Here is a 15,149-nt window from a genome sequence, read left to right on the forward strand (position 1 = left end):
CCAACCAATGGTCACAGACTACGGATCTTCTTTCTCATCCCATCTCTGTGACATCATCTCTTCAGCAATCTCTCCAATGGTGGTTGAACTCCTCAAATCTTTCCAGGGGTCTACTTTTTCATCTACCCCCTCACTCTATGATCATCACCACGGATGCGTCCCCCTATGCGTGGGGAGCTCACCTAGGAGATCTACGCACCCAGGGACTTTGGACCCCACAGGAGCGTCGTCATCACATCAATTTCCTGGAACTCAGAGCCATGTTCTACGCCCTCAAGGCTTTCCAACATCTCCTCTATCCTCAAGTCCTCCTCCTGTGCACAGACAATCAAGTCGCCATGTACTACATAAACAAGCAAGGCGGCACCGGATCTCGCCCCCTTTGTTTGGAGGCTCTACGCATCTGGACCTGGGCCACGGACCGCAATCTCTTTCTCAGGGCGGTCTATATCCAGGGCGAACAGAACTCCCTGGCCGACAATCTCAGCCGCATCCTTCAACCTCACGAGTGGACGTTGGACCCTCCGACTCTGCTCTCCATCTTTGCTCGATGGGGCACTCCGCAGGTGGACCTCTTTGCAGCACCTCACAATCATCAACTGCCCCTCTTCTGTTCCAGACTCTTCTCTCCTCACCGTCTGGCCCCGGATGCATTCCTGCTCGATTGGAGGGATCGGTTCCTGTATGCCTTCCCTCCACTTCCTCTGATGTTGCGGACCTTGTCCAAACTCCGCAAGGACAACGCCACCATGATTCTCATCGCTCCTCGGTGGCCTCGCCAACACTGGTTCTCCCTCCTGCTCCAACTCAGCTCCAGGGAGCCCATTCCTCTTCCTGTGTTTCCTACTCTACTTACGCAGCGGCATCAGTCTCTACTGCATCCCAATCTGTCTTCGCTCCACCTGACAGCTTGGTTTCTCTCGGGCTGACCTCTCCAGAGAATCTATCTCAGCCGGTCTGCCTCATCTTGGACGCCTCCAGGAAACCGGCCACCCTCCAATGTTACCATCAGAAATGGACCAGATTCTCCTCGTGGTGTCTCCTGCATCATCAGGAACCCACCTCCTTAGCGGTGGAAACTGTATTGGAATATTTGCTCTCGCTGTCCAATGCTGGCCTCAAAACTACCTCCATCAGAGTCCACCTCAGTGCCATTACTGCGTTTCATGAGCCTGTTCTCGGAAAACCCCTCACGGCTCATCCTCTGGTTTCCAGATTTATGAGAGGGCTCTTCAATATCAAACCGCCTCTCAAGCCTCCTCCTGTCGTCTGGGACCTGAATGTGGTTCTCTCAGCACTCATGAAACCTCCATTCGAGCCTCTTGCCACAACTTCGCTCAGGCTCCTTACCTGGAAGGTGCTTTTCCTAATTGCCATCACCTCTGCCAGGAGGGTTAGCGAACTGCATGCACTGGTTGCCGACCCACCGTTCACTGTTTTTCACCATGACAAGGTTGTTCTGCGTACCCACCCTAAATTCCTTCCCAAGGTGGTCTCGGCTTTTCACCTTAACCAGTCCATTGTGCTGCCCGTCTTCTTCCCTAAGCCTCATTCGCACCCTGGAGAACAGGCGTTGCACACGCTGGACTGTAAGCGTGCCCTTGCTTACTACCTTGATCGTACCAGAGCTCACCGTACATCCCCTCAGCTATTTTTATCTTTCGATCCCAACCGTTTGGGTCGTCCTGTCTCCAAACGGACACTTTCAAATTGGCTTGCTGCCTGTATTGCTTTCTGCTATGCTCGGGCCGGTCTCTCACTGGAAGGTGCTGTCACGGCCCACAGAGTCCGAGCTATGGCTGCTTCTGTAGCTTTCCTCCGTTCCACGCCCATCGAGGAAATCTGCAAGGCTGCCACTTGGTCCTCAGTTCACACGTTCACTACTCACTACTGTCTGGATGCCTTTTCCAGACGGGATGGTCACTTCGGCCAATCGGTGTTACAGAATTTATTTTCATGATGGCCAACCATCCCCCCTCCCTCTTTGTTAGCTTGGAGGTCACCCATGTGTTAAGAATATGCTGCCTGCTTGTCCTGGGATAAAGCACAGTTACTTACCGTAACAGGTGTTATCCAGGGACAGCAGGCAGATATTCTTACGTCCCACCCACCTCCCCGGGTTGGCTTCTTAGCTGGCTTATCCTAACTGGGGACCACGCACTCCTCCGTCGGGCGGGAAGGCACTCGCGCACGCGCGGTGCGGCCAACTAGAAACTTCTAGTTAAAAAGGTCCGTACCGAGGGCTCCGTCGGTGACGTCACCCATGTGTTAAGAATATCTGCCTGCTGTCCCTGGATAACACCTGTTACGGTAAGTAACTGTGCTTTATTAACACAAGAAGCTAGTTTATAAAATATATTTTATTATATATTACATTACATTACAGATTTCTATTCCGCCATTACCTTTTGGTTCAAAGCGGATTACAAAAAGAGTTATGGAAGAAGGGTTACAACGTTAGATCAGAGAAGGTTTCCAAGAGAGGGAAAAGTAGGATCTGGGGATAGGGAGGGGATGGTAAGAGGGGGGTTAAGCTTTATCATGATATTAAGCTTTATTAAGGGATTTCTTGAAGAGTATAGTTTTTATTTCCTTTCTGAACATCTTGTAGTCTGGGGTTGTTGTCAATAGGTTGGAGACTTGGTTGTCTATCTTCGCTGCCTGAGTGGCCAGTAGTCCGTTGTGTAGTTTTTTCCGTTTTACTGCTTTGATTGGGGGGTAAGTGAATGGGGTGTGTGTTTTTCTATGCCGGTAGAGGTGGTTTGGATGAGGTGGGTCGTTTAGGTAGGTTGGGCTGTCTCCATTTATATATATATTTATATTATATATTATATTATATATATTTTATACCTTTTATTAAGGTGCGCTAACTGATTTAGCGTGTGCTAAACGCTAAGACATCCATTATTATTTTATTATTTATATACTACTTATATCCTAAGTGCTTTACATTCAGATACGTTATCATATTTTCCTATCTGTCCCGGTGGTCTCAAACTCTAGTGTACCTGGGGCAATGGGGGATTAAGTGACTTGCCCAGGGTCACAAGGAATAGCGAGGGATTTGAACTCACAACTTCAGGGTGCTAAGGCTGTAGCTCCAACCACTGCGCCACACACTCATTATATTCCTATAAGCATCTTAGCATTTAGCGCGCACTAAGACCTAGATTCACTAAACCTTCCGATCCTGTACCGACGATCGCAAAACCAGTTTTGCTAGTTTTGTGATCGTTCCCCGACCCAATTCACTAAACTGCTATACTATCAATCTCCGATCCGATCCTCCCATGCAAATGAGCAAAATCCCCATGCAAAATAGCTAAGCGACTGATTCACTAACATTTGTCAGTGACCCAGTTTTGTTTTTTTTTTTAATTATTTTTTTTTAACGGCACTGATATTTTGCGTGTATTTAGTCGGGGAGTTTGCATGCAAATGATTTGCCCCTCCATGCAAATCATTTGTGTGCAAACTTCATAGTGAATCAATCCCTGTTGGAAAATCAGCCAACAGTGATTGAGTCGCTCTTGTTAGTGAATCTGGGCCATAATCGGTTAGCGGACCTTAGTAAAAGGACCACTGAACTGAGTTTAAAAAAGTAGTAAATGAGGACGAATGAGCTGTGGTGCCTGCTCTGTTACTTTTACCCAGAGTTGTGTAAAAAGCAGCTTTTATAATTTTAAGAGCTTTTATAATTTTAAGAGCTATGCATCCTTAATGCAAAAACTGTCACAGGGTTTAATGTTCATTGTGCAAAGGTAAGAAGTGACAAATTCTTAGAGTCGACAGTGCATTTTAGTTAAAAAAAATATGTATTGGAAGTCGGTTAATCTTGGAATATTTCTGTGGATACGCAAAAAAGTAAAACAAAAAAATGTTCTGTGAATAATTTTGCAGGGTTTTAAATGCCGTTGTGCTTGTTGCAGGTTTCCGGGTCTCGCTGCGTCTTTGTCGGGTGGAAACATGATAAAGAGCAGCAAGACCCGGAAACCTGCAACAAGCACAATGCCAGCTGCGGAAAGAAACCCCGAGAGAACATTAAATGCCACGGTTTGTCCTTTTCGCTTTTGGTATGAAGCGATTTGCACATCAGAGTTCTGAAAACCCGGTTTTATTTAACTGACCATTAAACTGGGAGGTTTTCTAAATATGTCAGAAGTTTCCAAATCTGTGCCGATATCATCAGCTGCTCTTCATTGCTATAAGAGAGGTGACTTGTTTCTGTACCGGTAAAATACCTTGCCCTTTTCCGTTACTTTCCAGAACCCAGTGTACCATTTAAGACAAAGCTGGCGGATGTCGAAGTTAAAGAGAAGGATACTGCAACCTTCCAGTGTGAGGTGCCTCTTCCCGTCATAGAGTCCGAGTGGTTCAAAGAAGAGACCAAACTCAAACAGAGTTCTAAGTACAATATGGAAGAGGAGGGAACCCTGAGAAGACTCACCATCCAGAATGTCACCACGGATGATGACGCTGTCTACATCTGTGAAATGAAAGAAGGCAGCAGGACTATAGCTGAACTGACTGTGCAAGGTATTTGTAGGAGTGTGCATTCTGTACTGCACATTGCTTTAGTAGGCATTGAATTGATTTAGCATGCACTAACGGGTGTAGAGGGGCACGTTCAATATGATGTCTAAATCTGATTTTGTTTTTTTTTTGTGTGTGTGTGGGGGGTTTACATTAAAAGAAAAAAAATCCATTAAAGAAACCAGAAAATTGTCCATCTGTCTGTTTTGAAAATGGCCTTTTGCTAGATATATGGGGGGGCAGCATTTTCAGTAGGTTGATCACAGAGACATCCCAGTAGAGCAATGGGGTACTCTAGGGAACACTGCAGTGCACTTTACATGAAAGATCCCAGGTACATATCTCACCGTTACCCTTTACTGTGTATTAGGAACCCTCTAAAGCAGTGGTCTCAAACTCAAACCCTTTGCAGGGCCACGATTTGGATTTGTAGGTACTTGGAGGGCTTCAGAAAAAAAATAGTTAATGTCTTATTACAGAAATGACAAGTTTGCATGAGGTAAAACTCTTTATAGTTTATAAATCTTTCCTTTTGGCTAAGTCTTAATAATAATATTGTCATTTATGGTTAAAAAGACATATGATAAAGAAACTGTTTTATTTTACTTTTGCGATTATGATAAACATACCGAGAGCCTCAAAATAGTACCTGGCGGGCCGCGTGTTTGAGACCACTGCTCTAAAGCCACCGAAAACCTGCGCTATCCAACTGTACACCACAACAATAGCACTTATGCCTGCTGGTTGTATCTATACTTAGGTACTGTAAGTTTTTGGTAGGTTTTGGAGGGCTCACACATTCCACCACAAGTGTACTATGGGCCTGGGTCTCCTTCACTATGGTCCTCTGCACTGACTACTAAGCTACTCCAGGGACATGCTGGTTGCTGTAATAAGACTGACCATAACATCTGAAGCTGTTGTACAGACTGATATGTACTGTTTCTTTCATATCTTTTTTTTTTAAAGTTCAATCAGTTTTATTAGCATTTTGTTATAAGATATACAAACACAGACCTCATGATCATGATATGTCTTTACAGGATGTAAATACAGGCGGTCCATGACATAACGAGGGGTTGGTGAAGGGAGAAGTAAGGGGGACTTGTTGCTATTAGATTTTTGCAGGGTACTTGTGACCTGGATTGGCCACTGTGAAGATAGGATACTGGGCTAGATGGACTATTGGTCTGACCCAGTAAGGCTAGTCTTATCTTAATCTTTACAGTGGTCATCTGATCAGTTTTGGCACCTTTTGAAAAAGGTCTAGCTTCAAACATCCAATTTTTGCCCTGGACATTTTGTACAATGCTCCATTACTGCAGAAAAATGTTCAGCTCATAAGCCTGTCCTAATTCCTCCCCCACCCCCCAACCACACCTCCAACATGCCCCCTTGAGATTTAGATGCACCGCACAGAAAACTGTTTCAAAAATAGCAATTTGGACGATTTGGAGAGAGAAAAAAAAGGCCATCTACCATTTTATGCCACTTCTAGGATGTTTTTCTGTTTTTGAAAATGAGCTCCTTAGTGCACCTTAAATATCCGGGCTCGGTGCCAACCCGCGGGAGTTAGCTGGCCTGCCTCCCGTGGCCTGAATATCGGCCCCACTGTGTGTTGGGACTTTTAACTACTGACTTGAAAATTCATCTAAATATTAAATGGCATTCCATATTAAGAAATATCTAGGTTTGGAAGTATTTGTGTATAGAATTGTATATTTTATCATCGGTGTGCATGTGTTGTGAATTTGTCCATGCTACCCTGGTAATACCTACAGCATAAGTACGCATACTCATATCAAATGCATAGCTCCCCTTCAGTTATTACATAGATACAGTCTGGCCATTTAGGGGTCCTTTTACTAAATGCTAAGAAGCCCATAGGAATAAAATGGGCTTCTTAGCATTTAACGGACGCTCTTTCTGTTAGTGCACCTTAGTAAAAGGAGCCCTTAATCTGCTAAACAGCTGGTTTTATCCATAGAATAAAGTGGGGAGGAGCATGCGGAGCCAGCAGTTATCCACGGAGTGGCAATATTCAGCCACTAAGGGAGACGTTATCCACATGAGCTATGGTTGAGATGGGCTATTTTACCATAAGTTGTGCTATATTATACAAGAAGATTCTCTGCTAAAATAGTACAATTTTGGTAAAATAACCTGTTTTAATGGTAGCCCATAATGTCCTCCTAAATGAATAAATTATTCTTTTGATTTAAGCCTTATAAATAGCTGGTAGTGTAGTCGTGGCTTACTATGCATGAATATTCATGGCACTACTTAAACAGACAGGCCCAGATTCTCTCCGGAACACTGAACGTTAGGTGGCAGCAGGAGTCCTTCCGCCGCCTAACTTAACTCTTTTAATTGGTGCTAAACAATGCGGTAATTGACCTCGTTGTTTAAAACCAATTAAAAAGTAATTATCTTTTTTTTTAAAGGCGCTGCTATGCAGCTTCTAGGACCAGCGCCTAGGTCCCTGGCAGCTAGTGGTGCAAAGTAACACCGAAGCCCAGAGGTGGGCGTGGTTAGGAGCGGTGCCAGATTTGGCCTCACTAGGTGCCGCTGGCCACAATTCCGACAGGATCCTAGGTGCTGGAAATGTAGGCCTGTGAAACCCTGGCCTACGTTAACAGCACCTAGGGTCGCGTCAAGCCATGATTCTGGAAGCGGCACCTATCAGCGATTGATACACGTCAGGCGCCGCTTACAGAATCAGCCCCATAATGCCTTTAAGAGTGGCTGCCCCAGCTAAATATCAGGTGTAAGGAAAAGGTGTATATATATATATATATTTTTTTTTTTTTTTATTTATCATTTTTCACAATTACATTTCACAAAGAAATTAAGGAAAAGGAATACAAAGAATATCCCATAATAATAATCCCAACAAAGAAATCCTTTCTAGCCCACATTATGACAAGAATTGCCCATAGTTTACAAAATATGTCAAGAAACAAATGGTCAAAATTGACCAACAAAATCTGGGTATTTTAAATCTTGACTCCTGGTATTAATCAACAGAAATTACACCTTATGTTATTCCTGTAAGCTTAAAAATTACTGTAACTGAATAGCGTCCCGAAACATAAATTCCTTATTATGTAACTTAATTATGCATTTGCAGGGAAACTTAAAAAACAACAGCATTGCCTCAAAAGCCACTACTCTACATTTTAACTTAAGAAATTCCTTCCTTCTTAGTTTAGTGGCTCTGGCAACGTCTGGAAATATTAAAACTACATCTCCGCAAAATTTAGCCCCTTTATTCTTAAAGTAAGTTTTCATTATCAGTATTTTATCAAACTCATTCATACAGGTGAAAAGGTATTATTTTTCATAGAAACATGATGGCAGATAAAGATCAAATGGCCCATCTAGTCTGCCCATCCACAGTAACCATTATTTCTTTCTCTGAGAGATCCCACATGCCTCTCCCACATGCCTATCATTATGATTTATCTTCTAAAATTTGGCATTTTGTTTTTGTGTGTGCATATTTGCATGAGCCTGTATCAAAACTGCTTTGCTTTGGTTCAAAGGTAATATTATAAAGAAGTTACCAAGGAGGACTAAAGTCCCCATAAACGACACTGCCATCTTCTGCGTGGAGCTCATCGATGACTGCGAGCACATTTGTTGGATGAAGAATGGAGAAGAAGTGAAGCCCGATGGCCGTATCAGCATCACCTCCTCTGGCAAGCAACACACTTTGATCATCCGGGAATGCCAGACCACGGATGCTGGAGAGATTGCATTCCTGGCTGACGAGTGCAAGACGTCCACCCAGTTCACTGTGTCTAGTAAGCTGTTTTCATATCACGGCAGATCAGTTTTGGCACTAGTTGAGTTGATCCTGACTTTGCTTTATTTGCATCTAAAGACCTGTAGTCTTGGTTTTTATTGGAGATATAAATCCTTTCATATCACACAATAGAAAATCAGGATGGTTCAATTTGTTTTTGATGGCCTACAGTCACCTGCTAAGTGTAGAAGTATAGACAGAGGGTCTGTTATTCAATTAAATTGTGCAAGCAATTGGACACTTGCCCAAATTAGCACACTCAACTCAAAGCACCATTTATGGAATTTGGAGAAAGAGGGCATAAATGCCCAGTTATAGAATCACCCTTCACAGGCCTGATTCATTACAGATTTTCCTCTAGTCTAGATTGTATTCATAGCAAAATGACAGAGAGAGAGAGAGAGAGAGAGACAGGGCTTGGAAAAGGGAATGAGAAACATAGAATAGAAATCACATTTTCTTTATATTAATTTTTTTCTAGTTACTTATAAATATTTTTTTATTTTTAAGCTTTCTTGCTTTTTGCATTTTTATTTTCCCCCCTTACCTTCTAAATGTTTCCTTATCATGTCTCTTCCAGCATTTTATAACTTTTTCCAAGCATGTCTGCAGTCCAGCTTTCTGCAAATGTGTTTGACTGGCATAGGCTCAGTTTGAAAGGTTTTAAATTGACTTGATTATTTGTTCAGTTCTGCCATTTGCTTTAACTTTGGGAGCTAGGGAACTGCTGCTAGGAGTCGGAGCCACTATTTTGCACCAGCGCCAGGAACATAAGAATAGCCTTACTGGGTCAGAGCAATGGTTCATCAAGCCCAGTAGCCCGTTCTCACAGTGGCCAATCCAGGTCCCTAGTACCTGGCCGAAACCCAAGGAGTAGCAATATTCCATGCTACCGATCCTGGGCAAGCAGTGACTTCCCCCATGCCTTTCTCAATAACAGACTATGGACTTTTCCTCTAGGAACTTGTCCAAACCTTTCCGGGATTTGCTCCTGTCCCGTACCACCCAGGGACAACCCTAATAAGTCCTGAGGGTTATCTGAGGAATGGGGGTGAGCATTAAACATCATCAATAAGTGGGTGAAAGTGGAGTCTTGAAGCAGATCAGGGGAATCATTTTTTTTGTAATGCAGAGGACTGTAGTATCTGCCAGGTGCATCTAACACCTCCTCTTTACCTCACAATACGTGCCAAGAATTGCATTTAAATAGCATTTTAATAAGACAGAATTGTGAGAAAAGCTTCTAATAGGATGGGCTCGCAATAGTACATCAGCTTCTGTGATCAATGGTCTAACTCAAGGGTAGGCAATTCCGGATCTCAAGAGCCGGAGCCAGGTCAGGTTTTCAGGATATCCACAATAAATATGCATGAGCTAGATTTGCATCTCAAGGAGGCAGTGCATGCAAATCCATCTCATGCATATTCATTGTGGAGATCCTGAAAACCTGACCTGGCTCCGGCTCTCGAGGACTGGAATTGCCTACCCCTGGTCTAACTGAAAATGTTCAGGGTGTCACTGCAAAGAGAATATCTCTATTTAACATGATGTCAGATGTGTGAACAGCGCTCTGCTGTCCGTGCCAAGCTCTTCACATTGAACATGAGCTGAATGTTGACCTGTAGGAGCCCCGCTCATCAATGCCATATCATTTTACAGTGAACTGTATATTTGTATGAGTAGCTAGGGCAGTATTCCTATTTTTATACTCTGCACACTGCTGTGCTTAAGTTTTCTGTTGGAAAAATGCCTTGTTAGCACCTTTGAAAAATCTCAAAGTATTGCAAGTATGCAAGTGAATTAATCCTTTCAAAATACTGGGCAGCAGGCAAATTGTTGACCAGTTATGTAACCTTCGTTAAAAAAGATATTCAGTACTTACATTTTTTCAAAGTCATTGCGATATGACCTAGTCTACTTTTTCGCAAACCAGTCCTGGAAGCACACTTAGCTAAGCTAGGGGGGGGTCTTTTCCTAAGGCGCGCCAGCCTATATAGCGCATGCTAAATGCTAATGCGTCCATAGAATATATATACAGTGGTAACCTCGATTTGTGAGCGCCCCCCCCCCCCCCGCTAACCGGCACCCTCCCCCCCGCGATCCGGCACCCCTCCCGCCGCCATCGGGCACCCCCCCCCCGCGACCTGAGGTCCCCCAACCCACCCGAACCCTCTTCTTACTTCAGTGTAGCCTCCGCACCGGCACCAGCATGTCCTGCCGGTGCCCGAAGATCTGCTTCCTGTGCTGGGCCTTGAGCATGTGAACTCTCAGGCCTTGAGCATGCGCACATGCTCAAGGCCCAGCACAGGAAGCAGATCTTCGGGCACTGGCAGGACATGCTGGTGCCGGTGCCGGTGCGGAGGCTACACTGAAGTAAGAAGAGGGTTCGGGTGGGTTGGGGGACCTCAGGTCGCGGCGGGGGGGGGGGTGCCTGATGGCGGCGGGGGGTGCCGGTTCTCGTGGGAGGTGGGGAGCAGCGCTGATGGCCTCGGGGGGGGGGGTGGAGGGTGGGAACCTATCAAAGCCAGTTTCCATTATTTCCTATGGGGAAACTCGCTTTGATAAACGAGCATTTTGGATTATGAGCTTGCTCCTGGAACGGATTATGCTCGTAATCCAAGGTACCACTGTATATATAATATATAGCATGCGCTACATCGGCTAGCGCGCCTTAGGAAAAGACCCTCTTAGTTTGGTTTTCTGGACATTTAGAATAAATATGCAGATTTGCATATTCTGGGTCTTCAATGTGGAAGAGTAGCCCAGTGGTTAGAGCAGTGGGCTGACAACCACGGAAGCCCAGTTCAAAGTTATTTAAGCTGTGCATCGGTAATTGTAACAAAGGTGAAACTAAAGTAGATAGAAGAGAATTGCTAATCAATGTGATGGATGTGCTTGTTTTTGAGTGCAAATTAATTCAAAAATGTGGCTCTATAGTCGACAAGCAGACATGCATTCTTTTTTTTTTTTTCAATGTAATTTTTCTCAGAGCTGAAAATCCAAGTTCACAAAGATAAGAAGATCCAAACGGTAACAAAGCCTTGATTGCTTTGTTGCTCAAGTTAGGATAACCACTGCATAAAAAATAAAACTAAAATTACTTGCCGTTAGTTTTCAACGACCAATCACGTCAAAGAATGATGCTTGTCTGGGCGGCTGTATCCCTACGCACACAGATGCTCATAACATTGGCAGGCATTTGCATATGCGAAGTACATGTCATCTTTTCTAGTGTATACTTATGAAGGGAATTTTTTTTTTTTTTAAATCTTTATTAATTTTCAAAACTAATACAAAGTGCCATAAATTATATATACATTAATAACAAAATAAGCACTTAATTTCCATTAATAATAATGCAGATAATAAATATCCCTCCCCTCCCATCCAACAATTTAATCAAGAAATGAACCAGAAAGATATCCCCCCTCCACCCCATCCTGGAAATGTATAAAAATAAACACAAATTTAAACAAAAGCAACCATGTTGAATTAACAAAGGATGTCAACGGGCCCCAAACCAATTTAAATAATTTACTATTCCCTAACATATCTGCATTCATCTTTTCGTATTTGTAACCTAAACATATACATATACTAGCCCACCAAAACAAAAAATTGAGGCGGTCGCAATTTTTCCAATTGCAGGTTATCATTTGCATAGCAATCCCTGTCATGATCAAGAAAAGCCTACCTTTGTAACGATCCATGGGAGGTTTGACATGCAGCAATGTTCCACATATAATTGCCTCGTACGTCAAAGGGATTGTTGATTCCAGTATAAGGTTAATCTGCCCCTATATTGACTTCCAGAAACTGAGTATCAGAACAACAGATGATCCAGTGTCAAGATGACAGTGCCAGCATCTATTAGATCAGTGGTTCCCAACCCTGTCCTGGAGGACCACTAGGCCAATCGGGTTTTCAGGCTAGCCCTAATGAATATGCATGAGAGAGATTTGCATATAATGGAAGTGAGAGGCATGCAAATCTGCGCCATGCATATTCATTAGGGCTAGCCTGAAAACCTGATTGGCCTGGTGGTCCTCCAGGACAGGGTTGGGAATCACTGTATTAGATTTAGAACTATCTAACTTCTGAAGGGAATTTTTTTAAAAAATAAAGTACAATTCTGGAATCTCTTTGGGGCACACCACTGTGCTGTGGCACACAGTTTGAGAGACACTGCTCTCTAGGACGCTGATCTCGACGGACAACTAAGAGGCAGCTGCCCATCGCGTGTCAGTCATGCATCAGCATCCTAACGAGCATCGTGTCTGTGTCGCTGAACAGATGCTTTAAATGTAAGCCAGCATTTTGCAAGCCTGCATTTAAGGCGTCTGTCTCATGCCTATGGAGATGCACAGGAATACTTAAGCACCACATGCATAAGTGTCCCTATGCATCTCCGTAGACTCACTACAGACATCTACACTCTAGGCGTCCTTCATTCTTCTTAAAAAAAACCATGCATCCTGATTGGCTGCCAGACAGTGGTAGAATGCTTAATACTGCCTGCAGTCAGGATGCTGTAAGTTAGGCGGTGGTAGGTGCCCTGTCACCGCTTAACAATGACTTAATTGGCACAGTAATTGGCTGTGCTGATTAAAAAAACAATTAAAACTTGTAAAAAAAAAAAACACCCCAGTAGGCTTAATCACATCTACACCAAGGCGTCTAGTGGCGCCTACAGTCAAAGTAGCCATGGTTAAGGGCGGAGATGACCTTATGCTCGATTCTCAAAAGAACTTAGGTGTCTACTATGTAGGCCAGTAAAATCCTGGCCTACATTACCGGTGCCCGAGTTTTATGATAGGCGCCGTTAGCCACAATTCTTTAAATAGCGCCAAAGTGTGACTGACACACGGATGGTGGCTGCCGATTTAGGCGCTGTTTACAGAATCCAGCCCTTGGCTTCCCAATTGCCTCAGGTGCAAAGTTAAGAGGGCAGTTCTCTAACTTGGTGCCTCTAGTTAAGTGTGCTGATACCATAATTTACAACATGTCAATGACAGGCAAAGAGGAGTGTGCTTATTGTAAGTGCACAGCCCTTTCTTTAGAAAAATAATCCACACTACTACTGGAAGTAAGAAAGATTATTAACACTGGAGACAACATGTGAGTAGAATCATGCACCTATGAAAATATTATAAAAAAAAATTTTAAGCTAAAGAGGAGGTTTCAGTGAGGAATTAGTGCTCCCTGGCACTTTACTTGAAAATTACAAACTTAAGCCTCACGGCTTTACTTATCACACATCATGTGACTCCTCTAATATGTGTGTGTATTTTTTTATATATCAAATAATAAATCAATATGTGCATAATCCACTTATTAAACTAACAGTCTTCGGTGTGACATAGAAACATAAAAACATGACGGCAGATAAAGGCCAAATGTCCCATCCAATCTGCCCATCCGCAGTAACCATTATCTCTTCCTCTTTCTAAGAGATCCCACGTGACTATCCCAGGCTTTCTTGAAATCAGACACAGTCTCTGTCTCCACCAACTCTACCGGGAGACTGTTCTACGCATCTGCCACCCATTCTGTAAAAAGTGTTTCCTTAGATTACTCCTGAGCCTATCACCTCTTAACTTCATCCTAAGCCCTCTCATTCCAGAGCTTCCTTTCAAATGAAAGAGACTCGACTAATTCGCATTTACATCACATAGGTATTTAAACATCTCTATCATATCTTCCTTCTCCCGCAATAAGCATGCTGAAAAATAGCCCAAATTCCACTGTGCCTTGAAGTCAAAACAAAACAAAGGAGTAAAAATGAAAAATCTTATCTGTTCTATCATGTTGTGGATGATTTCAGGTGCTGTCCCGCAATTCACTCCAAATGACGCTCAACTTCTAATGACGGGAGCCAACATGTTGTTTGATGACTTCTGTGTCTTGAACTTCTTGGGATGTGGGGAACCACTGTGTCTCCATTCTTTGGACTGTTTTTTTGTCTCTGGATCATATAACTGTATATATATAAGTTTCATCCATAGTTATGAGATGGTTCAAAATACTACAGAATCCTGCCAAAATCGGTCCAGAATAGATTGCTAGGCATCCATTCGATCACACTTCTGGTCAGCATTGAGAAATTTAGGAACCCATTCGGCTGAGAGTAGAGAATGACACGGGGAGCGATCCCCGCAGGGAGCCGCGGTGTGGCTGCGGTTTGGCTGCGGGCTATGGAGACTCCATAGCCAAATCGCCGCAGACACGGGGACAAAAGTTTTCACCGCCCGCAAAAACGGTGAAAAGATTTGTCCCCGCAGGCAAATGTCCCCCCTTCTATGTACTGCTATTTACCTTGTCTTCACCGTGTGTCTTTGGTTCGGGACCGGGTGTCAGATTTTTTCCGGCCGCCATGTTTGTCTCCGCCATGTGGTCTGTCTCCTCCAACTCTCTACCCGACTTGCACGTTGCCGCATTGACTCCGCCCCCTAATATACAGGCTCTTCTTTGGTCAGTTCTTTTTGCTCAAAGAAGGGAACCAATCGCTACTGCTGCACCTGATATTTAATGGGTTGTAGTGCAGCAGTAGCGATTGGATTTCGGAGCTGAGCCCAGGATTTGAATTTTGTTTGCAGTCGCTGCCTCGATTGGATTCACTCATTTCACTAGGAGGAGCTGAAAGCCTGAAAACTTCGTCAGGTACAAGTAAGTGTTCTCCCTGGCTGATTTAGATGACCGCCCAGCTAATCCTGCTCCTTCCAAGGCTGACTCGCCGCTGAAAATTTTGTTTGACGCCTGCCTTTTTTTTTTTTGCCAGCATGCTTTTACTTGCTTCGGGCCTTCCTCG

At 43.7% G+C, this 15,149-nt stretch overlaps 1 protein-coding gene across 16 annotated transcripts in view; it reads left to right on the top strand.

Annotated features, from left to right (window-relative positions):
* OBSCN (obscurin, cytoskeletal calmodulin and titin-interacting RhoGEF) overlaps nt 1–15,149 on the top strand; it is a 762,040-nt gene that overhangs the window by 63,355 nt on the left and 683,536 nt on the right. For all 16 annotated transcript variants that reach the window (XM_033931804.1, XM_033931806.1, XM_033931805.1 and 13 more), the window contains exons 3-4: nt 4,267–4,536; nt 8,079–8,339. In XM_033931804.1, the coding sequence (XP_033787695.1) occupies nt 4,267–4,536; nt 8,079–8,339 (531 nt within the window). The remainder of the gene's footprint in view (nt 1–4,266; nt 4,537–8,078; nt 8,340–15,149) is intronic.

Source organism: Geotrypetes seraphini, chromosome 2 (genome assembly GCF_902459505.1).
Source record: "Geotrypetes seraphini chromosome 2, aGeoSer1.1, whole genome shotgun sequence".
In the NCBI taxonomy this organism is placed as follows: domain Eukaryota; kingdom Metazoa; phylum Chordata; class Amphibia; order Gymnophiona; family Dermophiidae; genus Geotrypetes; species Geotrypetes seraphini.